The following is a 26340-nucleotide window of genomic DNA, read 5'->3' as shown; positions in this document are numbered from 1 at the left end:
GCATCACCAAACTGAGACTCAATTACAATTTCTACTCTCTCAGAAATGGAATCTTAAACCAGTCAGTCAATCAGGAAATGTTTGGTTAGCCCTAGTTAGGTAATTTGCCAGACAGGCTCTTGCCATCTCCTAAAGGAATTAACTTTGCAATAACTAACCCACTTTTTTGCCTGGTATAACTTCCTTATTCCCACTCCCATTTGGCACTTAAAGTCTTTCATTTTATGGAGTTCTTCCAAGCTTTTCTATCTACTAGATTATTGTTATCTGTTGCCTGATTTGAAGTGATTTTTGCTTAGAGAGACTTTTACATTTTTAAAATATGCATCAGTTTATATTTTAACAGGATTACATTGCCTTTAAAGCTCTGGTCACAACCTGGTAGTTCATAAACCAAATTAGACTCACAGACATGTTTGGTTTGACTTGTAGTTAAATTTTTTTCTGAACTAAACGTCAATATTCAACAATCAGGAGCTTTTGAATTAAAAACTAGATACCAGATTTTCTGTGAAAACTGAGAGGCTGGGGCGCCTGGGTGGCTCAGTAGGTTAAAGCCTCTTCCTTTGGCTCAGGTCATGATCACAGGGTCCTGAGATAGAGCCCCGAATCGGGCTCTCTGCTCAGCAGGGAGCCTGCTTCCTCCTCCCTCTCTGCCTGCTTCTCTGCCTACTTGTGATCTCTGTCTGTCAGATAAATAAATAAAATCTTTAAAACTGAGAGGTTAAGCAGACTTACACTCCTACAAAATCTCAATTGGCGGAAACTGAGTAGAGGCTGCCCTCCTTGGATGGGCTGGTCTAATGTCACCCCGACTTGTGTTATTCCTGTCAGAATTTTAGCTTGTGACCTCTGTGTTGAGAACCAGACCAACTTCCAAAACATTCTGAAGTGTTTTCCTAGACCCCAGAGGCCCCACAAATCCCAATCACACGTTAGCACAAAACACCTATTATTTATATTACTCATCTGTAATTAATCCCATATTATTTCATGTAAACTCTCATATTATTTTTCTGATATTACAAAGGACAAAGAGAGGAAGGTTAAAAACAGACAAAGGACAAAGCAAAGAGAACCCAAAATAACCTTACAGGGTGGCAATGGTCATTATTGATCATCCATTCAACAGATATTTGTTCTGCTCCTAATCTAGGAATTTCCAGACTACTGAGACAATATTGCTGACATAGGACCAGAAACCATAATAAGCATTTGACATACATGATCCCATTTACTGTTCACAACAATGCTATGAAGTAGACATACCCATTTTCCAAATGAGGAAACAGAGGTGGACCAGGCTTCTAACCTAAGTTTGTTTGACTCCAAATCTTACAGTCTGTTTTTTTAAATTACTGGGTGATTCCATTTGTGTTATCACTGCCATGGTCCAGAAACAACTATTTGTTTGGTTAAGCCCAGAAGCTTGATTTTTCACAGTGCAACCTGAGTTGATCAAGCCAACGAGGACTAATTCATAGGAGCTAAACTCTCAAGGGACGTCTTGATCAAAACGTCACATTATTATTCTACCAGTTAGATATTCATGTTAACAAGTCACTGCATTCTCTGTTTTATTTTTTTTTAAAGATTTTATTTATTTATTTGACAGAGATCACAAGTAGGCAGAGGCAGGCACAGAGAGAGGTAGAAGCAGGCTCCCTGCTGAGCAGAAAGCCCGATGCCCAGCTTGATCCCAGGACCCTGAGATCATGACCTGAGCCAAAGGTAGAGGCTTTAACCCACTGAGCCACCCAGGTGCCCCATCTGTTTTATCTTTTAACACGTGAGTGGCTAGTCATCATTGAAAGCAGTTTAGTAAGCAAGGCATCGCTGCAGAAGCAGTTAATTAAATGATTTTACTGGCTAGCTTATCCAACTATGCAATTTACTATGCCACATTAGAAACTGTCAAGGGACCAGACAGGTATCAGGCCATCCAGCTGTTCGGGTGACTGCTAGATGGTGATTGAAGCACACGATGTCAAACCCTTATATTTTGGAATATTTTCTAAGACTCTGATCCATTTTATACTGATTTGGTTATTTCATTCTCATCTTTCTGGGAAGCACTTCATAGTAGGCCTCCTATACTACTGTGTAGTCATATTTTTATTTCACTCATAGATGCTTATGTCTTTTCTTCATAACCAGATCATAACCAATTTGAGGGCAGTGATGATAATATATTTGAAGAGTTTTGCTCTATGTTCCCATTTTATTCACAAAGCCACATAGCAAAGTCATCCACGTTAATATTTTTCCCTACCTTTTTTTTCTTTTACAAAAGGTGAAATCTCATATTAAGAGAAGTAAATTGATTTACTCAAGCTTGTAAAATTAGTCAGTGCAGGACCAGGTTTTGGTCCTGGGTCTTGTGGTCTCCATTCATCACAATTGAAATGCTAAGCTGCTTCTGCGTGACCATGCTTAATATTCCCTTTTGTGCCCCAAAGCACCATGTTGTAGATAGTCAATAAATATTTACAGACGTTTATTATTGTAATTAGAAGCCAAATGAGTCATAATTCCTACTATATGCATATAAACAATTACCAACTATACTTCTCAACAATGCAAGTGGTTATTATCTGATTATTACTCTAAATGAGTATTTCTCAATGTATGGCCTGGGGAACACCTGCATCAAAGTCACTTAGGATGCCCGTCAAAACTGCAGATTTCCGGGCACCTGGGTGGCTCAGTGGGCTAAGCCTCTGCCTTCCGATCATGGTTTCAGGGCCCTGGGATGGGCCTGTTCCGGCTCCCTGCTCAGCCGGGAGCCTGCTTCCCCCTCCCTCTCTGCCTGCCTCTCTGCCTACTTGTGATCTCTCTCTCTCTCTGTCAAATAAATAAATAAAATCTAAAAAAACCCCAACAACAAAACAGCAGATTCCCGGGCTTTTCTCCAATTCTATTGAGTTGAATTCTTGGGCTTGGAGCCCAGAAACAGGCATTTTTTAAAAAAAAATGTATTTATTTATTTAAGGGGGTGGGCAGCAGTAGAGGGAGAGAGAGAATCCCGAGTGGATTCCCCAGTGAGGGCTGAGCCGGTCTGTGGGGCTTGGTCTGACGACTGAGATCATGACCTGAGCCCAAATCAAGAGTCAGACACTTAACCAACTGAGACACCCAGGTGCCCCCAGAAACATGCCTTTCTTTAAAAAAAAAAAAAAAAGATTTTATTTTTTTATTTGACAGAGAGAGATCACAAGTAGGCAGAGAGGCAGGCAGAGAGAGAGGGGGAAGCAGGCTTCCTGCTGAGCAGAGAGCCCGATGCGGAGCTTGATCCCAGGACCCTGAGATCATGACCTGAGCTGAAGGCAGAGGCTTAACCCACTGAGTTACCCAGGCAACCCCAGAAACATACCTTTTAACAGGTTTCTCATGTAAGTGTTAATCACACTGAAGTTTGACAATCACTGATCTAAAAAAACATGAGGGATAGAGTGAACATAAAAGACCAGGTTCTCTTGGGAAGTCAATGTCAACATATAAAAATAATAGAGCGGAAGATATATTTCCTTGATTCTCAGATACCCTCAATTGTAAGGTTTGCCATTGGTTTAATAACAGCTTTTGAAGAGAAGAAGAAGAAGAGCATTAAATGTTCACAAAATGTTTAATACCTGGGTGTCTGGATGGCTCACTCAGTTAAGTGTCTGACTTGAGCTCAGGTCATGATCTCAGGGTCCTGGGACCAAGACCCATATGGGGCTCCATGCTTAGAGGGAACTCTGCTTCTTCCTCTCCCTCTCTCTCTACCCCTCATCCCCACCTGTGCGCTCGTTTTTCTCTCAAATAAAATCCTTTTTAAAATGCTTAACTCTGAATCTAGAAAATTTCAAATATTAAGATAGTGAAACTAAGACCTGAGGAAATGGAGTAATTGTATTTTTTTAATAATTGTATTTTAAATGGTATAGTTAAAAGAGGGGATTTTAAAGTTGGAAGTTGGACATAATTTGAGTAGACTTTAAAAGCTAAACTGGAATTAAGAGAAAAAAGGAAAAGACATTTTGAATTAGGGAAACAAAATAAGCCAATAATTTGCATAGGTATAATGAGTTCAGTGAGTGAGCAAAACCAAATCTTCTAGAAAGAGGGTTATTATTACATTTTAGTAGTGGATAAGGCTGTTACATAGAATGAGGATTAAGAAAAGCTTTGAATGCTAGACCAACTCATGACATTTGGTGGTTAAAGAAGTGTTTCTAAGTGTTTTCAGTGATAGATGGAAATATTGAATGCATTGTTTAATCTGGCAATATACACAATGTACTCCAAAGAAATAAACTATAGAGAAATCAGTTAGCAGGTTTACTCCAGCATACTCACTGACCTAGGACAGCACCAGAGAGAATGGAAGGCAAGCCTTAGGTAAAATATTGAAGGAAGAGTCAAATCCTGATCGGACCTAAACATTTGGAAATCTATTAAAGGAACAGAGATTCAGTTACAAGGACATTGATTGTAGTGAAGTTCATAATAGTTAAACAATTGAAATGCCCAAGAAGCAGGGATTGGTTCAGCCATACAATGGAATATTATTAATTCACTAGGGATGTTGTAGGTGAATGTATATTAATGCATAAAGATGTCACTATATATGTATATAGTTTTTTAAGATTTTATTTTTTTGTAAGTAAGCTCACACCCAACGTGGGACTTGAACTCTCAACTCTGAGATCAAGAATTGCAGCTGTGCTAAATCAGCTATACCCTAAGATGTTCACAATATATTTTAACTAAAAAAATGTGTTCAAAATGGTCCCATTTTCATTTACAAAAATATGTATGTGTTCAGATCCTTGAAAATTTGAGAAGGATATACATACAGTGAAGTATCACTAGTATTATCTCTAATATTTCATTCCACATAGTATGATGAAGAGTAGTTTTTCCTTTCTTTTTTTGTTTGTATGTGTTTGCTAATTTTTCTAAAATGAAAATCTTTTGTATTAAGAAAGCACAATTAAATATTTACTCACATTAAACATTTTATTTTTTTTTTAGATTTTTTTTTAATTTATTGATTTGACAGAGAGAGATCACAAGTAGACAGAGAGGCAGGCAGAGAGAGAGAGAGGGAAGCGGGCTCTCTGCTCAGCAGAGACTCGATCCCAGGACACTGAGATCATGACCTGAGCCGAAGGCAGCGGCTTAACCCACTGAGCCACCCAGGCGCCCCCACATTAAACATTTTAAATTAAAAAACAGGACTTGTTGACCATGAGGAAACTAAACAAAAGTACTTGAATGTTTTAAGCCTGGATGCCAGAGACTGATATTAAGGTAGAAAAATGTGGGCAAGACAAGAGCAAAGAAGCATTTTGAGATCAGAATAGCAAAATATGGTTTTCAACATGATTTTGAATGTATACACAAAACACACAAGCGCACATGTGCTCACACACACCCACAAACATATACACCCCCTGTCAAGGGAGAATATATGGAAAAAATGGCCAAGAAACTACTTCAGATAGTTCTGGGTGTGTAATGAAAAACAAAATTGGCTATAGAAGGTGAATTTAGAAGCTTTCTGATCTTGCTAAGTTTATTTATTTGCCATTGGGGTGGGGAAGAGAGGTTTCCCCTAGTGCTAGAATAGTAATTCTCAAACTTTACTGTGAATCAGAAACACCTAAAGGTCTTGTCAAGGCACAGGCCTCTGTATCGCTGGGCTACACACAGAGTTCCTGCTTCTGTAGATCTGGGGTGGGCTTAGAGAATTTTCATTTTTAGTAAGTTCCCAGGTGATGTTAATACTACTAATCCAAAAACCACACTTCGAGCATAACTGTACTAAAATTGAGAGAAATCTAGCAAACTGGTAGGAGTGTTTTTGAGGAGATGTGTCCTAAGGCATGGTATATTTGATCCAAAAACAAAACCTTAACCATTGTCATAAGACCAGCAGGATAGGGATTTTGAGATGAAGGTGATGGGATATAATCCTTGAATACATTCCTGATCAGCCTATCTAGACCCAAATTTAGGTCCCACTCTTAAAAAGAACACATAAGTAAAATTAAAAAAAAATTTTTTCACCAATACTTAGCATAGTAGAGCTACAATGAAGGGAAAAGGTCATTTTCCTCCATTCACCATCATGCATCTTTAATACCACCAGGACAGACTAGCATCTGGTGAAGCAGCATGGAGTAGAAGCAGCACCTGGCAGAATATCATAGGATTGGATTTGTTTCTGAACAGGTGTGGGACTCCTCATGGGGGCTCTCAGAAATAATTAAATAGGGGATGTACTTTGCAGGAGGCTGGAATTTCTGCATAAGCAGTTGGGGGCCACAGCCAGCACAATTTGAGTTACATGGAAACACTTGATTTTAACTCACAATTTTACCAGCATATCTTGAGCAGGGAGCAAGAGAAAAGAAGAAAAGGCATATATGCCCCATACCTGTGTGATCTGCTCTGACCCAATTTTGGTTCAGCTAATGATAAAGAATCTTCAAATTATTTTTAGTAGAACCATAAAAGGGTCAAATAGTTTATATAAAAACAAAGTAGTTCTCGGCCCTATCCCTTCACACTTCCGAGTGCTATTCTTTAGAACCAGTCCCACTCAACTCCTAGATATTCCTTAGTTCTTTACTTCCCATTTCTGAGTAACATGATAACACTCTGATTTCTTCATTTAAAAACTGTAGATAAGTGTTTACTGATTTATTCTTATGGGAGATAAGGATTTAGGAAGAAAAAAACATAGGCCAGGGAATAATTAGAATGCTGATACACACTAGTAGTAAGATGATAAAGACTCAGCAAGGGGGGAGGCTATAGGTGAATGAAATAGAAAAGCAGTGTATAATGTCAGTAAGACTTGATGGATGAGATAATAATCAGTAAATAAACTAGGGTAAATGTCAAAGATAGTACCAACTTTTTTGTCATGGTAGCTAAAAAAACCATGATCCAACTTAAAAAAACAGAGTACTTTAAAAGAATAATCATTTTGAGAGATTTTTTTTTTTTTGGTTTCTTAAGCCTGAGGTAACAATTGGCCTGTGATTTTAATTAAGATAATGTAGCTTAATTCCTCAATTATCTAATACTAAAAGATTTTTCTTATCTGAATTTTTATGTTATTGCTTGTACCACTCAGTATTTTTTTTTTTTTAAGTAGGCTCCACACCCAGTTTGGAGCCCAACATGGGGATCGAACTCACAACTGTCAGATCAAGACCTGAGCTGAGATCAAGAGTTAGACACTTAACTGAGCCAGGCAGGGGCCCACCACTCACTTAGTATTAATTATTAACTGAAATATTCTCAACATTTCATGTGAATATATCTTATTTCCCAAAACAGATTTTGCCCTTCCAAAAAGTAAAATCGATGTTTTACACTTGTTATCTCCCATATTTCACTCTCTGGCACTGTCAGTAACTCCATACTAAGGATACTTTTTATAGCATATTGTTCAGACATCATTTGAAAAATGGTAAAGGATACATTAAAATCTGTGATCAATATTCTAAGAGATGAAAGGTCAGGTGCCTTTAAGCAAGAAAAAGGAACTAGAAAGAATTCTTGGAAATTAAATATACAATAGTACCCGTAAACAATGCATTAAAAAGAATTTAAAAAAAAAGATAAAGTTGAGAAAAATCTCTCAGAAAGTAAAACAAAAAGATAAATAAAATAAAAGAATAAATAAGAATTATTAAAGAAATGAAAAAAGAAAATTTTCCAGAACTGAAGAACTTAAGTTTCTACATTGAATGTGATCATCAAGTATGCATCCCCATGAATAAAGCAAAACCCACCCAAAAGTATATCAGATACTGAAATATCAGAACACCCAGAAGAAAGAGACTATCGAATAAACTTCAGAGAGAAGACGTAAGTTACATACAAAAGTTCTGGAGTAATCAAACTATTATAATCATCTGGAAGCTAAGAGATGATGATCGATGACTTTAAAATGAAGGAAAACTATTTCCAACATTGAATTTTATATCTAGCCAAACTGTAAATATAAAGGTAAAATAGAGGTCTTTTTTCAGACACACAAAGTCTACAAAAATGTGTTTCCTATGCCCTCTTTCTCCGGAACCTAAATAAGAATATGTTCAAAAAAATCAAAGAAAGAAGAAGACAGGAAATCCAAGAAAGAAAGCAATCAACATGGAAATGAGGAGGAAGGAACTCTAAGACAATAGTGAAGAGAAGTCCCAGGATGGTAGCTGTGCAGCAGCCCTGTAAAACAGTAAATTTAGATCAGAGTAAGAGAAGTGTTTGAGGAGGGATATACCCAAGATTAAAATGGATCTGAAAGGTAACCTCAGAGGTTTGACTGGTAAGTCTTTGGTTGAGTTAGTGGTAGGTGAACAGTTACGCAAAAAAGGAAACAATGAGGTAATTGTTAATTCCAGGAAAAACAAAAAGTTTAACAAAAAAAAAATGTAATCACAGTCATAGTAAAATACTCAACTTAAATGGTAAGTAATATCCACATAACTCTGATCGTTTAAGCTTTGAGTACCTTATTTAATCAAAAATTTTTAAGTAATTGGGAGGTTGGAACAAGAGGAGGAAGGAAGGTATGAGAGAAAAGAATAAATCCTCGTCTCCCACAAGAATAAATCAATAAACAAAATCTACAATTTTTAAATGAAGAAATCAGAGTATAATTATGTTACTCAAAAGTTCAGGTATAAGGAGCTAATGAATACCTAGGAGTAAAATGTAGAGGAATGGAGCAGGGAACTGCTTTGTTCTTAAATAAACTATTTGACTTTAAGACTGTTATATCTATAACTTGGAGAATAATTTAAAAATTTCGGGTAGTAACTATTGTATTTTTTTTTAAGATTTTATTTATTTATTTGACAGACAGAGATCACAAGTAGGCAGAGAGGCAGGCAGAGAGAGAGGAAGGGAAGCAGGCTCCCCACAGACAGCCTGATGTGGGGCTTGATCCCAGCACCCTGGGATCATGACCTGAGCTGAAGGCAGAAGCTTTAACCCACTGAGCCACCCAGATGCCCCAACTATTGTATTTTAAAATGGTATATTTTACCTTACATTTAAGTGAAGATATATACAAGTAGAAAAGAATGAGACATTTTCAGCATGTTGTCTTCTGGGATTTCTCCCTAGGTGACACTCCCCACCTCCTTAGAAAAATAGCTATGTACATTTTTGCAAACTTAAACCACTTTTCACCACTGTTCATGTTGGCTTATGTAATTCCTGACAACATATAAAAAGAAAAATTGGTTCTGTTTCTTTCTATTAATAAAATTATTAAATTATGCATGTGAGCATTTGAAACATATGAAACATTTAAAACAGTGAAAACTACCAGAGCAAGTACCAGAACAAGTACATTTAAAACAGCGAAAACTACCAGAGCAAGTACAGGTTTAAAAAAAAAAAAAAAAAAGTGACAGGCTATTATTTAAGACATGTGTGTCATACTTCTTGGCTCTGTGGTTTCTGGCCTGTAATTGAACCCATCATTCAATTTATTCGTATAATATACCTTCACTTATTTATTTATATTATTATTTTTTTAAGTAGGCTCAATGCCCAATGTGGGATTTGAATTTACCACCCTGAGATTGAGTTATATGCTCTACTGACTGAGCCAGTCAGGTACTCCTATAATATACTTTTCTATCTATTTATATTCAAGGCATCATGCTAAATTCTGAATTAACTGAAATCTCTAATATTCTCATTTGCACTTAATGGCCCTAAATACCATAAAACGCTTCATCAATCATCCAGCAGCATATATCTTGTAAACTCTACAGGTAAAGCAACCCTGGAACCCCAAGATCAAGAGCCACATGCTGTATGGACTGAGCCAGCCAGCGGCCCCAGCAGCATATATCTTAATCTGTTAACATTTGCAGCCTTTATTCAGGGCAAAATCCTGATTTGAACAATAGTATTTATTGCTTATAAATTGATATGGAGACCAAAAACACATAAAACTTCCAAATTCAACATTCTGAAGATGCTATTATCTTTTTAAAATTTTCCTCTTTTCCAGGAGTTGGATAAATATCACAATATTGTGTTATGCAAAAAGGTGGAAGAAGCTCCATCTTCTGTATTTTCAGGAAACCATACTTCTCAAGCAAGTATTAAAAATAGTGCAATAAGAAAAAAAAATTACTAGACAGTAAACCCAAAGAAGATACAAACCCTTTGTCTTAATCACCTTAGCATCCCCAGTGCCACAGTATCCAGCAATGTACTTGGTCCTGAAATGTGTTACATGAGTGAATGAAACTAGTTTGTAATTTTGTCTACCTTCTCTAAAAGAGATAGATACCATTCCATTAGGTGTCAGGTAATAAGCCTAACTACGGAGTAGGACTTGTCAACTGTCCTATCTCTTGAGCCTAAAAAATAATGATGAAAGGCTAAAAAAATAGGCGGCGGGGTGAGGGGGGGGCGCTCCTTGTCGAGAACAGGTCAGAATATGATCCGAATCCCATTTTGTCACCAAAAAACGTCAGGCTACTCCGTCGTCTCTGAAAATTGTGTGGCTTTAAGACGACTCAATTCTAATTAGAAAACTCTTTCGAGAACAGGCACTTCCCACTGTATCCAAAGTGAGGCCAAGTTAACAAAACCGCAAAGACTTGGCTAATTCAGGCACAAGCTAATTTATTATTACTGGCCCAAATCACCTACTTTTTTTTTTTTTTTCCCCTTGCTGTGCAGGCCAATATCCACAACCGCACTGACGCCTCGAGTAGTGCGAACGGTTTCACTAGTAGCTGGTGGGGAGCCCAGTTTTTCTCAGCCACAACCCTGGGAGACTGGGATTTATGAGGTGTAGTAATCCAAACACCTCGAGTAGATTCCAGCCTTTAAAAATCTGCATCTCGTAAAAAAATTCCTTCAATTTTCCCTATTATAAGCCGAGGAAACAAATCTCCTGAGCTCTTCGGGGACGAGCTCTTTTCCAAATAACACAGACACCGCCAGCTCCCCACGCTTGAGCCCTAACTGGGCAACACACAACCCAGGTATGAAGGGTCAGAACAGACTTGACGCCGTCCGCCTCGCCTTTACAGAAGCCGCGCGCGGTCGGGACGCCCCACAGTTCAACTTCCGGCCACAAAGTGAGAGGATGTTTTCCTTCTGGTCACGCCCCCCTAGCCACGCCCGCCACGCCCCCCGCCTTCCCAGCCCGAGCTCCCGCAGACTGGCGCGCAGGAGGGGCGGAGCCCCGTGGGGGCCTCTGCGCCTTTCGGCTTCACCCGGCCGCGCGCAGGCCCGCCCCGAGCCAGCGGATTGTGCGGTGGCGCGCGCGCGCGCGCGGTGCCCTCCCCGTGACGTGCCTGGCCGAGGCCGCGCAAGGGCGCTGTTGCTGCCAGTGCCGCTGTCATGGCGTCCGAGGCGCTGGCTGAAGAGAACCCGCCGCGGTCTCCTTAGAGCAAGGGGCTGGCGGCTGGGTATGGAGAGCGGCCCCGGGAGCCTGCAGCCGCTAGAACACAGGGTGGCCGCCGAGCCAGCGCTAGGGACAGGTTCTCCGCAGGAAGGGCAACCGGAGACCAGGCTCGCCGCTGGGGATGGTCCTGGAGTATGGGCGACGGAGAACAGCGTCGGGAATGGGCAGGGGGCGGCGGCCGCCGGGAGGAGCCTTTTGGACTCCGTTTCTCCTGCCAGCTCTCCTCAGGTTCCCGGACCCTGCAGCTCTTGCCCGGGCTTGGACTTAAAGGAGAGTGATTTGGAGAATCCTGCTGCCCAGAAGACGCCTCCGAGAGGGCAGTACAAGGTGACCGCCTCCCCGGAGACAGCCGAGGCCGGAGCGGACCATGGATCGGGTCCGGCCGGAGACGCCGGCCCCCGCCCAGATCCCGCCGGCACCTGCGGGGCAGAGTTGGCGGCCGCCGGGTCCGAGGAGCCCAGCAGCGCCGGCGGCCTCAGCAGCAGTTGCAGCGACCCGAGCCCTCCTGGGGAATCGCCGAGCCTGGACTCCCTGGAGTCGTTCTCTAACCTGCATTCTTTCCCCAGCAGCTCTGAGTTTAATAGTGAGGAGGGAGCTGAGAACAGGGTCCCCGGGGAGGAGGAGGAGGAGGAGGGCGCCGGCGCGGGCGCGGCGGTGTTGCCTGGGGCAGTGCCTCTGTGCCGCGAAGAGGAGGAGGAGGGGGAGGAAGCTCAGGTACTGGCGGCCTCCAAGGAACGCTTCCCGGGACAGTCTGTCTATCACATCAAGTGGATCCAGTGGAAGGAAGAGAACACACCCATCATCACTCAGAATGAGAACGGACCCTGCCCTTTGCTGGCTATTCTCAATGTTTTGCTTCTGGCCTGGAAGGTACATTCTGCAGCTTTCTTATTTCCTACCGTTTTTGGGGAGGGGGAAACGGGGAGAAGAATCTGCTGCATGTCAGCTGACAGCTTCCTCTTTTCTTTCCTCATTCACCCGTATTCTGTTCCCTTGAAATTCATTATGGGACTCCTTTGTCCAAAGAATATTCTTGTATGTTATTTCGCAAAGATTGCCAGCAACCCCAGGTCTCTCTAGTGTTTAAATAAGAGTTCAGCCTGATGTACTTAAAAACGACTAGGACTTACAACATCCTAAATCCTAGGATTATTTTTTTAACTATATTTTTCTACGTTTCCTTCTTACTGACCTTGTCCAATTTGCAAAAGAGTGAAGAACTGGGGAAAATTATCTTCAGAAGTTACCATCAGTTCGTGTTATCAAGAAGGAAGTTTTGATGGTTATGTTTAGTCGATTTTCTAACTAATACTTGTGACATTTCGTTGTAGATACTAAGGAAATGGTGACAGGGAAGATGTGGCCCCTTTGACAAATTCCATTTAAGGGAAAGCATTGGTCTGAGTCCAATTACCATAACTTCTTGGTTTTCAAAGATTGTTTTCATTTTATGCTTGATTTTTACTTTGGCTCTGCTTAAGTAGTTTGGCATTATTACTAGTAACCTCGCATCAGAATATGTTAAGGGAACTAAAACTATAATTAGTAAAATAAGGAAAGACATATTCGAGGTAAAGGAACAAAAAAAAAAAGGAAGGGCTCTTCGAAACTTAATTATATCAAGGACTCAATGAGTTATGTATAATTGAAATGTCTTACCCAAGCTTGCAGTTTTAGGGTGCTGAGAAGAAGCGTCTTATAGCACCCATTTTATTTCCAAATTGGTAATAATACCTGTTGATAAAATGTTTCCTAGAAGAAGAAAAAAACCTGGATTATTCTGACCGGTTAGGAAGAAAATCAAGTAAAGGGAATAGTATTTATTATGTGCCTTCATTTTCCTGTTACTAGCAAGGGCTGATGCAAAAGAAGTAAGATTAGAAACCTTAGAAGTATCCGGTACGTAAGGGCACTCAAGTGTTTGTTGGAGGCTCTGCCTGCTTTTGAAGAGCTGTTAAGCCATTTGGGGTTGCATCATTGACTTACTTGAAATTATTAAAGGACAGTGCAAGACAAAACACTGTAAGTACATAGAAATATAAATATGTTTATATAAATACAAATTTTTAAGTTATAGAAAACAGATGGAAATGTACTAGATATTCCAAAAGGGGAAATTTTTCTTTGTTTTGGCATAGTCCCAGAGAGCTTCATGGAATTTGTGGTCTTGAACCAAGCTTTTAAGGAAAAGTAGAATTTAAAAGAATAGGGAAATGGAATCCTGGGAGAGGGAAGGTTGTAAACAAAAGGGATGAAAATAGAATGGATAGAGTGTGTGTGTGTGTGTTTGGATGACAGAAGTGGTAAATTCATACTGGTGAATAATAAAAAAATAAGATTGAAAAGGTGAAGAGCCACTTGATGAAGGCCCCTTAGGGTCAGAGTCTGGAGTTAGACTTGATATATGGGCCAAAATCCCCAGGTTTTTTTTTTTTTTTTTTTTTTTTTTTTGGAAGGAATAACAGCTTCCTTTGGGCTTTTCTCTTCTCTTAGTTTCCATACAGTACTGCAGAAGTTCGGAGGAGCTCCTTCCCCTGGTCTGGAATTTTGGGAGATAGATGAGCATTTAATTGTCTCTTTCAAAGACGTGGCCTGATGGAATAATCAAACATTTGAGTTCCCATTATGGGTGAGGTACTAGAAATACAAAAACAAGATGTAAGTCTGCCCTTCTGTAGCTCACTATTAGTGGGGAGACAGATGTATAAATAATTACAATGCAATGTGATAAGTTCTAACTGTGCTTTGGAATTATAGAGAAAAGAGTAACAGGATGGAATGTGTCAAGGGAAAGCTTTATAGAAGAGGTAACCTAGGAACTGGGTCTAAAGGATGAGTGAGAAGGCCTTTCAGGCAGAGGGAATAGTGTCTTCAAAGATGGTGAAGCAGAAAAAGATTTGTTCTCTTTCCTGATTCCTACCTTGATTGGGAATGCAGAGGAAGAGGGGAAGGAAATGGCAGTGGCAGAACATAAAATTGATTGGTTGGGTTAGACTGTTAAAGAGCAGGCATGCTAATTAGTTTAGAGGGTATTTTATAAATCTGTGGCTTTTAGCCTTCTTTCTGCCTCCAGGCTATGGCTACACACAAATGTTACTCATCTGTAAGCATCAATAGGGAGACAGATAAAGAGATGCAAGGTCTGATAAAGTGGTGTTCTCTAAGTGAGCCGGGGGGCCAGATGTCAGATCTGTTTTCATAATAATACTAAGATGTTATTTGTCTTTTCATTCTCATTCTTTCACAAGTGTCAGTGGAGTTTTCCAGGTTCTGTGATGTGTGGTGACATCATTCCTCTGACAGGAATGTGTGCTTATGTATTCTTTGGTTTAAAAATTTTCTCCTTTTTCATTTCTAGTATGGTAAGTATGAGTAGATAGAACCAACATGGACAAAAGCTCTTTGGAGGACTGTAATTTTTAGGCTGTAATGGTCCTGACACTAAAAGGTCTGAGAAATACTACAGTAAAGAAAAATAATAAATACATTATAAAAGTAGCTGTCAGATTTCAGAAGACCCATTGCTGGTGCTGTTTACACTTTATATTTAGCTGATAATAGGGAACTATTAAAAATTACTGGACAGAGGAATAAGGTGATAAAAGTGGTCTTGTTTGAGATTAGACTAAGGGTAAGATTGTAACAGGAAGAATGGATAAGGATAACCTTTTTGGATGGGGAATTTTCTGCCCCTTCTCTTGATAAAGATAATGTTGCAGCCTAAATGATGAACTGATCACTAACCGGACATAGGAAATGAAGGAGACAACCCCACCTTTTCTAATCTGGTTAATAGAGATTGATTGGGTAATTCAAAAGATAGAGAATATGTTTTAGGTGGAAGATGTCAAAGTTTGGTTGTGTCAAGTTGGAAATGTCTGATAGGGGACATGATAATATAAATATCCTCATGCCTCTGAAAGCATAGAGTAGGTCTCCAGGAAGAGGTCAAATTATAGAGGAAAACTGAATAGGGGAATTATTGCATAGATATAAGTATGGTAGCTTACTTGCCATAAGTATGAGAATAAATGAATACTCCTTAAGGAGAGGTGAACAATAATTCTCAACTTTTTTCCACCCCAATATATGTGGTGAACTACAAATTGCCAGCTTAATTCCTTCCTGTAATTCCACCCTGTAATTCCCCATGCCCTATTCAGTAGATATAGAAACAACAGAGGAACAAAGATTAAACTTGGTGTGGAAAAGGGCATGCTAAGCATTAAGGGTGAGAGAGTGTAAAAGAAACTAGTATAGGCATAATTTAAGCTATGATGGAGAACTGGAAGTAGGACAGTGTCGTGATAGTAGTCTTGGAGAAGAGAGACTGTAATAAAGCAGTCAGTTATCATTGTCAAGTGCAAAAGCATCAAGGGGCTATTGGAATAGGAAAGATTTTTGCCAAAAAAGGACAGGTGTGAGGACAAGGTTGATGAAAGTTAGGATAAAATGACTCCTTACAAGTTCTCTTCAGAGGGAAGGAACAGCAATCTCATTTTCTGAAGTAATGGAAGGAATGGGACAAAGAAGATAGAGAGAAAAGGTCATGTTAAGAGAAGTAGGGGGACCTGAGTGGCTCAATCAGTTGAGCTGCTGACCCTTGGTTTTGGTCATGATTTTAGGGTACTGTGATTGAGGGCCTGCATTTTTGAGCTCCACCCTTAGCAGAGAGTCTGCCTGTGGATTCTCTCTCTCCCTCTCCCTTTGCCCTTTGCCCCTTGCTCAGGCACACTCTCTATAAAATAAATGAATTTAAATTTATTCATTAAATTTAATTCAAGCTCAAATTTCTAATTCTGTTTCACTGACAGCAGGGAAACTTACCTAAATTTATGCTTTGGAATAAATTTCATTTTGCTTCTTTACTTTACACTATACTTGTTTTTTTTAATAATTTTTCTTTAGTCTTTTATCTATTGAAAACAATGCCATCTATAGGTATATTTGAGGTTGTGACCCATTTATTTAGAAGTGTTTAAGGGTGCCTGACTGACTCAGTCAGTAGGTAATGCAACTCTTGATCTTGGGGTTGTGAGTTCAAGCCCCACATAAGGTATAGAGAGCACTTAAAAATAAAATCTTAAGGGGCACCCGGGTGGCTCAGATGGTTAAGCGTCTGCCTTTGGCTCAGGGTCATCCTGGGATCAAGCGCTACCCCTCCTCCATGGGGCTCCCTGCTCAGTGAGGAGTCTTCTTCTCTTTCTTCCTCTGACCCTCCCCACTGCTTGTGATCCCACTTGTGTACTCTCTCAAATGAATAAAGAAAAAAACTCAAAAATCTCTAAATAAATACATAAAAAATTTTAAAGAAAAGTAGTACTTTTTTTAAAATGATTTTTTCTTTATTCATTTGAGAGAGAAAGAGAGCAAGCAAGGGTAGGGCAGGGGGAGAGGGAGAGAGAATCCCAAGCAGACTCCCCATTGAACAGGGAACCTGGAGTGGGGCTCAGTCCTAGGACACTGAGGTATCATGACCTGAGCCAAAACCAAGAGTCAAATGCTCACCAGACTGAGCCACCTAGGCACCCCATATTACTTTAGTAATAGAGGGAATCCCTACTTTGTCATACTTTTTTCTTTTTCTTTTAATGATTTTATTTATTTATTTGAAAGGGAGAGCAGAGCAAGGGAGAGAGCACACAAGTGGAGGGGAGAGGCAGAGAGAGGGAAAAGCAGGCTCTCTCCTTAAGCAGGGAACCTGATGTGGGGCTCTAGCCCAAGACCCTAGGATCATGACCTGAGCTAAAGGCAGATGCTTAACCAACTGAGCCACTCAGGAGCCCATACATATGTTTTCTTTTAGAAAGAATGTTATAGGTTCTGAGGCTCAAACACTGAAAAGTAAACTTAAATACATTGTGACTGAGGACAGATAGTTTTGTAATAACTAATGATTATGTATCTAATCACTATGTAGCATTTTAGTAGAAGAATGAATATACTGTTCTGAATCAGGATGCTGGAAGCACATCTCCATAGCCGTTTTGGGTAGGCAATTCTTCTTCTAGTTTTTCTTTGCTTAATAGAGACCATCTCCTACTCCCCAAGTCAAGGGAGGAATGCCAGGATTCTGAAGCAAGATTTTTTTTTTTTTAATATTAAGCTGGTTTCTCCAGACATTAAACCTAGAAAATGAAAAATAAGGATTGATATATTTGATGCTATAAAAAATGAAAAAGCTGAGGGGCATCTGGGTGACTCAGTCAGTTGAGCTATAACTCTTGACTTCAGCTCAAGTCATGAGCTTGGAGTCATGAGATCAAGCCCAGCGCGGAGTGTGGAGTCTGCTTAAGATTCTCTTCCTCTCTTTCTGCACCACAGCCCCCATGCATGCTCTTGTTTAAAAAAAATTAAATAAATAAATAAAAGCAGAAGGTTAAAAAAAAATAACAAAATTACTCCTCCTTTCCCCCCCAAAAAACCCCACCAGGAACTAAACCAAAACACGCTATAGGCCGAGGGAACTATTTACCAGATTATGTGTCCATTTGTTAATTTCTTCATTTATAAAGAGCCCTTATAAATTAGAAGAGATGAGCAACTCAGTAGCAAAATGAGCAAAAGCCATTACCAGAAAATTCAGAGAAGTACAAATGGACATGATCTCTCTCATTACCACTTGCCGAGTAAGACCATGGAGGTAAATGTCTTGCCAAGCAATGAGTTTTTACTCTAGTTCTCCCTCCTTCCTTGACAGCTTTTCTCATACCCTTTTCAGATACCTATCCTTGCTTCGGACTTGGTTTTACTTTCTTTTCTTTTAATTTTTTTTTTTTTAAGATTTTATTTATTTGACATAGAGAAAGAGCGCAAGCACAAGTAGGGGAAGTGCAGAGGGAGAAGGAGAAGCAGACTCCCCACTGAGCAGGGATCCTGTAGTGGGGCTTGATCTCAGGACTCTGGGATCATGACCTGAGCTGAAGGCAGGTGCTTAACTGACTAAGCCACCCAGGCCCCAGGTTTCTTTTTTCTTAAACTTCCTGACTTGTAAGAACATTGCAATCACTCAATTTTCTCTCATTTCCCTTTTCTTTATGTAGGCACAAAGCTCTTTCAAGGCTTTCCAAGTGTGTTTATTCCTTGTAAAAGTGGAAAAACAGATGGTGAGCCAAAGATTCCACTTTAGCCTCTGCCCACTTTTTTTTTTTTTTAATATAGATCTTGTAAGAAGAGAATAATAACTTCACACAGAGGTGTTTTGTTTACACAATAGATGCAAGTAACACTTATGAGGCTTGCATTTTCAGTCTCTCAAGCATTAGGATTGGTATAGTATCTCTGGATTTGTGAGATAAAGTGAATGGATACAGGCTGATGACAGTATGAATAATGCTGGTGGCTGTAGAAGGTTTGTTCTGTAGGTAATAGCTTGTCCTATTAATGTTGGGTTCATGGGGCGCCTGGGTGGCTCAGTTGTTAAGTGTCTGCCTTCTGCTCAGGTCATGATCCCAGGGTCCTGGGATTGAGCCCCTCATTGGGCTTTCTGTTCCATGGGAAGCCTGCTTCCCCCTCTCCCACTCCCTCTGCTTGTGTTCCCTCTCTCGCTGTATCTCTCTCTGTCAAATAAATAAATTAAAAAAGAAATCTTTAATGTTGGGTTCATTTTCTCCTTTTTCCTTGGTCTGAGTGGGTAACTTTCCCATTGCCTTGTCTATGTTGAGTCCCAGATAAAGAACATTTGAGCATAGATGGCACCAACAATCATAGAGCTTTGAAAACTAATAGTACACAGTTATTTTTATAACATGCATTATACGCATTTCTTTTTAATTTTCTTAATCCCATCACAAAGATCCTTAGGTAAATATAGTTCCTATTTTACATATATACAAAACTGAGGTGCATAAAGTTTAAATAACTTGCCTAACTTAAGATTATCACCCACTCCAGAACTTAAGCTATTACTTGGGATATTTGGTTTGGAAGTTAAAATTCAAGATGCCAGCACATCTGTTGGACAATAGGTCTGGAACAAAGCAGGTTGGAAGAACCAGTGATAAAGTCAGAGAAGCAGAAATAGCCTTCTTGATTCCTTAGAACAAATCCTGAGGATCTGGTACCAGTTGCTCTTCATACAGACTCTGTCCATTTTTAGCTCCCTATACTTTATCCCATGTCCTCTGAATTATCTGACACTTCCAGCTTCTGGATGTGAATGAGCTGGAGTGAATGAGCTTGCCTTTCCAGTCATAGTTTATTAAATACATTCTTTGATATTTTCATTAATTAGTAACTTCTATCTCTACTACCATTACCCTAGTTCAAGCTACCTTCCTCTCATCTGGATTACTTCAGTAGCCTTCACATTGGTCCCTTGCCTCACCCTATTCCCACCACCTTTTCAAGCAACTAATGCACAAGTTTTGTTGTCAGTTATTCTTGGGGTAGATTTTTCAGTAGCTAGGCTTTCTGAACTTCTTAAATATAAGTCCACTGTAACATTCTTCATTGCTCTGAAACTCTTGAATTGCATGTAAAATAGGACATCCTTGAAAATCTAATATATGTGAATGTTTCTGCAGTTTCTGATGGTTTTAAATAGTTTTATTTATTTTTTTAGGAGGGGGCAGAGTGAGAGGTAGAGAATCTTTTTTTTTTTTTTTTTTTAAAGATTTTATTTCTTTATTTGGCAGACAGAGATCACAAGTAGGCAGAGAGGCAGGCAGAGAGAGAGGAAGGGAAGTAGGCTCCCTGCGAGCAGAGAGCCCAATGCAGGGCTCGGTCCCAGGACCCTGGAACCATGACCTGAGCCGAAGGCAGAGGCTTTAACCCACTGAGCCACCCAGGTGCCCCGGTTTTAAATAGTTTTAAATACGACTTGGTATTACTCTGAGGGTAGGGTCTAAATTAATGGTAAAGATTGATGGTGAATGTGATTCAAATTGACTTTTCTAAGTTGAAGATTGTCTCTTATAAATTTTTCCTGACTTTGAATACTGATAAGAAGCAGGGAGATTTACTAAAAAATCTGAGTTTTGGTATTTTTAAGTATATTATTCTTAATTAATAATAAATGAATTATTTTTAATAATAAATGATAAATAATAAATGAATGATACATATAAAAAGTTAGAATATGAAGATGATGTGTAATTTGCTGGAGCCAGAATTAAGGCATGTTGAAAGGATCCTTAAGTTTTTTAGTCTTTATTTGAAAGAGGTTATATTTCTTCCCTTTGATTCCCATTAATACTTCTAATATTTTAAAAAATAATTTCTTTACAATTTTGACTTAAAAAATCATGAATGCTATATGATTTAGTGTATATTTAAAATTAGAAGAGCACCTGGCTGGCTCAGTCCATAAAGCGTGTGACTCTTGATCTTGGGGTCAAGAGTTTGAGACCCATGTTTGGGTGTAGAGATTACTTAAAATAAATTTTTTTATAATTAGTGAAATTTGAACTAAGAGGAAAATGTATTATGTAGTTGGTCCACTTTACCATAAGGAATGCAGAAATAGATTGTAACACAAAAATCAAATAATTCATATACCGATTAAAAATGGTTGCCTCCTGAATTTCAACTCAACTTTGTTTTAATGTCAAACTAAACCTCATAGTTCTGAAGCAGACATCATTTCCTTCTACAAACTTAACTTCCCTTACCAAATTTCTCATTTGTATGTATTATATGAATCTTAGTTTTTAGAATCTCCTGAGTCTTAAGAGTCAACCTCAGTTACTCTTTCCCCATTTTCCTCCACTTTTCTTTCTTTCTTATTCTTTTTTTTTTCAAGATTTATTTATTTATTCGTGAGAGAGAGAGAATCTTCAAGCAGACTCCTCCCTGAACACGGATCCCATCACACTCGATCTCATGACCCATGAGATCATGACCTGAGCCAAAATCAGGAGTTGGATGACGCTTAACCTACTGAGCCACCCAGGCACCCCTCATCCTCCACTTTTCATTGGTCACAAAGTTGTGTCAGTTCCTCATTTAAAATATATTTCAGATGATGTTTTAAATAAGACTGTGTTGAAAGTGTTTTGCTATAAAATCTGTAAATACTGACATAATGGAGAGGGTAATTGGCTTTGGAGTTCAATCTCAGTTCACATCATAGCTTTGCTACTTTGGGCAAATTAACTTTTCAGTGCATTAGTTTATTCTTTGAATGAAGGTTATGAAATCTCCATAGGATTATTATGGATTAAGGGTAACATGCAAACTGGATAACAGTTAGTTCAATATATTAAAAATTTTTTTCTGACTTTCCTAAAGAGCAAAGATTGGCAAACATTGATTTTTTAATCTTCTCAAGTAACTCTCCAACTTATAGAGGTGTTATAATTCTAACTGTGTATTTCTGACTTTTTATTGGTATTCCAGTTGAATATTTAATAATATTCTTTGGTCATTTTTGTACTTAGCATCATCTATATAAACTGCTTATTTCTTAGTTATTACCGGGTCTCCTGCATTTCTCTACCCCTCTCAGAATATCAAAATCATAGGTATTAAAATCTTGGCATATCACTCTTAAGATGTTTTCCATTCTTGTTTAAGATTTTATTAATACTTTACGTGGAAGATTTTTTAAAATTTATTTTTAATTTTTTAATTTTTAATTTTTTTTAAGATTTTATATATTCATGAGAAAGAGAGAGAGAGGCAGAAGGAGAAGCAGACTTCCCAAGGAGCAGGGAGCCCAGACGTGGGACTCGATCCCAGGACCCCAGGATCATGACCTGAGCCGAAGGCATATGCTTAACCATCTGAGCTACCCAGGCACCCTATTTTTAATTTTTTTAAATTAAAAAAAATTTTGATCTTGCTTGAGTCTATTCTCAAATACACTTCACTCTTCACATGACTAAGAATTACAGAATAATTTGGCTGAATTAATGAGGTTTTACCCTATAGTTGAATATTTGGAGTTGGAGTAGCTATTTCCTTTTGTTAATTTAAATATTATTGCTGTGCTTATGTTACTAATTTGCTCAGGAAAGCCAGTTAATTCAGTAAAATCTTTAGTTCTAGGAGAAGAAATTATTTTCCTAGACTCTATTTGGACTCTTAATTTGGAGCTATGTGTTATTATATACTGAGAAGCTTTGCTCATGTTTTAGGAAGAACATTTAAACTACTTATGAGAGTATCTTTCAGCTACTTTTATATACATTAAAGTATTCATGTACTTAAGAACAATATGTTTTAGATTATTACTAAAAGAAGACCACCTAAGAACCTAGGTCATACTTCATTTGATATTTTTTTCATTTTAAAATTTAAAATTGAGATTCAGACAAAATACCATACTTGGTAATTCTGTATTCTTAGGTAGCTATTCCCTAACCTGTTTTTTCTTTTATAAAATCTAAAGAGACAAAGGAGTGAAAGTCATAGGCTCATTAACAAAACCTTTGATGCTTGCTTTTGAGGTGATGGTGCTAGAGGAAAGCAAAAAGAAAATCAAGCTTTCAGGAAGATCATTTTGTGGTTTAAAAAAAAAAAAATAGATCTGTTGACAGCTCCACAGTATTATTGAGAAGTAGGCGTTCCTTCTCAATTTTGTTTGTTTGTCCTTAGTTTTAATGACTATCCGGAATATGTTATTGGCTAGGATTCAGGAAGTGAGTATTTCACTGAGTGTGCTTGTGAATAAGTCAGTTAAAATATTTGTATACTTGTTGTCCCACTTCTTAATCAGTATAGAGATACCATTTTCTTTTTCAAACATGAAGCAGTACATTGTAGGCAGTTGTTATTTGGAAATTTCAAGGCTACACCCTGAAATCATGTTTGTGGAAATCTAGGATTATAGTATGTTTTCCCCAAGTACTATACTTGTTAGTGCCTTTGTTATTTTGACAGAAATGCCACATTTGACAATTCTGTTAATTCTTATTTTGACAATTTTATAGTAGGATTGTTACTTTAACCAGAGTAGAGGTAAAGCTATCTGTGGAATTTACTGTTGAATATATTCTGACTGAACCTGTCTGGAATAAAAGGATATATAGTTTTGTTTTGTTTTTTTAAGATTTTACTTTATTTTATTTATTTGGAGACAGAGATCACAAGTAGGCGGAGAGGCAGGCAGAGAGAGAAGAGGAAGCAGGCTCCCCAACGAGCAGAGAGCCCAATGCGGGGCTCCATCCCAGGACTCTGGGATCATGACCTGAGCCAAAGGCAGAGGCTTAACCTACTGAGCCACCCAGGCACCCTGGATATATAGTTCTTATTTAAGAAACATTGTTAGGTATAAATGGGACTTTCTTTTTTTTTCTAAGCTTTTATTTATTTATTTGACAGAGATCACAAGTGGGCAGAGAGGCAGTGGGGAGAGGGGAGAAGCAGGCTCCCTGCTGAGCAGAGATCCTGGGATCATGACCTGAGCTGAAGGCAGAGGCTTAACCCACTGAGCCACCCAGGTGCCCCTAAATGGGACTTTCAGATTGTTCTGACAATTATTCAGAATATGAACACTTACAGTGAACATAAACTGCTGGTTTAAATAACAGACTTTAGTGCTACTGAAATAGCTTGATTAAATATTCTATAGTAACAGTTAAAATCATCTAAAGCAGGGATCAGCAAACTTTTCCTGTAAAGGATCACATAGTAAGTAAATATTTTAGGCCTTGTGGGCTCTATGATTTCTCTTGTAAAGATTCAACTCTGTTATAGTTGTGCAAAAACAGCCAAAACTATACATAACCAATGAGCGTGACTGTTCCAGTAAAACTTTATTTAGAAAAACAGGCAGGAGACCATAATATGCCAATGAATTTTAATTTAAAAATATACCCTATATTGGGGTGCCTGGGTGGCTCTGTGGGTTAAGCCTCTGCCTTTGGCTCAGGTCATGATCTCAGGGTCCTGGGATCAAGGCTGGCATTGGGAACTCTGCTCAGCAGGGAACCTGTTGCCCCTTTCTCTCTCTCTGCTTGCATCTCTGCCTACTTGTGATCTCTGTCTGTGAAATAAATTTTAAAATCTTTATATATATATATATATATATAAATACCTTATATGGGAACTCTCTACTTTCTGCTGTAAACCTAAAGCTGCTTTAAAAAAAATTCTGTTAAAATTTTTTGAAAAACATGACACAGGAAAAAAAATGACTTAGAATCAAATAATGTTCAAAACCTCCATGGCATCTCTTTGTTTTCACTGAGTGATAAATCTCCTGGATGACAAAATCATAAGCATTAATTGTCAGGTATGCTCTCAAAGGGTATCAGAATGTTCTGTTTTACAGAGATCTGTTTTAGAACTTATTTTATTCATTGATTAAAACAAAATATTGTGACATGCTATTACCACATTTGCTAACATAAACACCCAGAGCACCTTTTTCAACCCTTGGAGGAATTGCTGGAAAAATTGATGATTTAAATTATTTCCTTGGTTGAATAGAAGATAATTCTGAAAAATAACCCCCAGAGAATTTTAATTTTCTTTTTTAGGATTTTATTTATTTTATTTTTTTTAATTTATTTTATTTTTTTATTTTAATATTTTATATTTTAATAATTTATTTTATTTTTTTAAGATTTTATTTATTTATTTGACAGAGATCCCAGAACCCTGGGATCGTGACCTGAGCTGAAGGCAGAGGCTTTAACCCACTGAGCCACCCAGGTGCCCCTAAGATTTCATTTATTTATTGACAGAGAGAGAGAGAGAGTGAGAGAGGGAATACAAGCAAAAGGCGTGGGAGAGGGAGAAGTAGACCTCCTGCTCTAGCAGGGAGCCTGATGGGAGACTCAATCCCAGGAACCTGGGATCATGACCTGAGCAGAAGGCAGACACCCAATGACTGAGCCACCAATGTACCCCCTGGAGAATTTTAAATTGTTATTGTCCTCCTGTCATTGATATTTAATTACTTTGTTTGAGTTTCCATCCTATAGTATTTAATTTTCTTCTATGAATATACCACAGAGTATGCTTTTGAATAAGTAAGTTAAAATATTTATAACCATTGGCTGTAATATTTGTGTAACTCATCTGGCAATTCAATTGAAATGTTAATGTAAACTAATGTATTACAGCTCAATTAACTTTAGAAACTTAAATATGATTGTAATTATGTATCTAGTTTTAATCTTTTTATTGTGAACTATAACACATAGATTACATAAAACAAAGATGTATAGTTTGACAAGTTATTATAAAGTATATGTCAGTGAAACTACCATGCAAGTCAAGAAATAGAGCATTGCTAGCATCCTTTTTTTTTTTTTTTTAAGATTTATTTATTTGAGAGAGAAAGAGAGGCAGAGTGAGCAAGTGAGCACAGTGGGGTGGTAGAGGGGAAGAGAGAATCTCAGGCTGAGCACAGAGCCTGACGCGGGGTCCGATCCCACAACCCTGAAATGACGACCTTAGCTGAAACTAAGAGTCAGGCACTCCAACCAGCTGAGCCCCTGGGTACCCCACAGAAGGCTCTTATATGTCTCTTTCCAACTATAATTCCTTCCCTTACCCCTAGGGCTAACCATATTCTGATTTTTATAGTATCCATTTCCTTACTTTTTTTTATAATTTTATCAGCATGTGTGCAGCTGTAAACGATATAGTTCAATTTTGCCTGCTTTTAAACTTTGCAAGTGGAATCTTACACTGTGAATTCTTCAGTATATGACTAATACTTTTTTTTTTTTTTAAAGATTTTATTTATTTGAGAGAGAGCATGAACAGGGATGGGGCAGAGGGGGAGGGAGAAGCAGACTCCCCACTGAGAGGGAGCCCAAAGTGGGGCTCAATTCCAGGATTCTGGGATCATGACCCGAGCCAAGAGCAGATGCTTAACTTCTGAGCCACACAGGTGCTCCTGACTAATACTTTAATACTGTATTCATTATAGTCATTCAATAAAAATGGCCAAGGTAAACTGAAGTAATGAGATTGAGCCATGTTCAAACCTGTCTTCA

At 38.5% G+C, this 26340-nt stretch overlaps 1 protein-coding gene and 1 long non-coding RNA gene across 5 annotated transcripts in view; one reads left to right on the top strand and one right to left on the bottom strand.

The window, feature by feature from the left end:
* The first annotated feature begins 11313 nt into the window (after positions 1-11313).
* Positions 11314-26340, top strand: part of MINDY2 (MINDY lysine 48 deubiquitinase 2) — a 73418-nt gene continuing 58391 nt past the window's right edge. The window contains exon 1 of one of the 4 annotated variants that reach the window (XM_032864847.1): positions 11314-12316. In XM_032864847.1, coding sequence (XP_032720738.1) covers positions 11453-12316 — 864 coding nt within the window. In that variant the 5' untranslated portion in view covers positions 11314-11452. The remainder of the gene's footprint in view (positions 12317-26340) is intronic. The other 3 variants (XM_032864846.1, XM_032864845.1, XM_032864848.1) reach the window with 3 other exon arrangements.
* LOC116871936 lies at positions 15634-26001 on the bottom strand. The gene is made up of 4 exons (XR_004383565.1): positions 25906-26001; positions 17568-17574; positions 16259-16268; positions 15634-15643 (listed from the first exon to the last, which is right to left on the bottom strand). It is a non-coding gene; the product is annotated as an uncharacterized LOC116871936 (long non-coding RNA).

Source organism: Lontra canadensis, unplaced genomic scaffold, assembly GCF_010015895.1.
Source record: "Lontra canadensis isolate GAN:19392208 unplaced genomic scaffold, GSC_riverotter_1.0 scaffold28, whole genome shotgun sequence".
Lineage (NCBI taxonomy): Eukaryota > Metazoa > Chordata > Mammalia > Carnivora > Mustelidae > Lontra > Lontra canadensis.
This window is presented reverse-complemented; position numbering and strand designations above follow the sequence as displayed.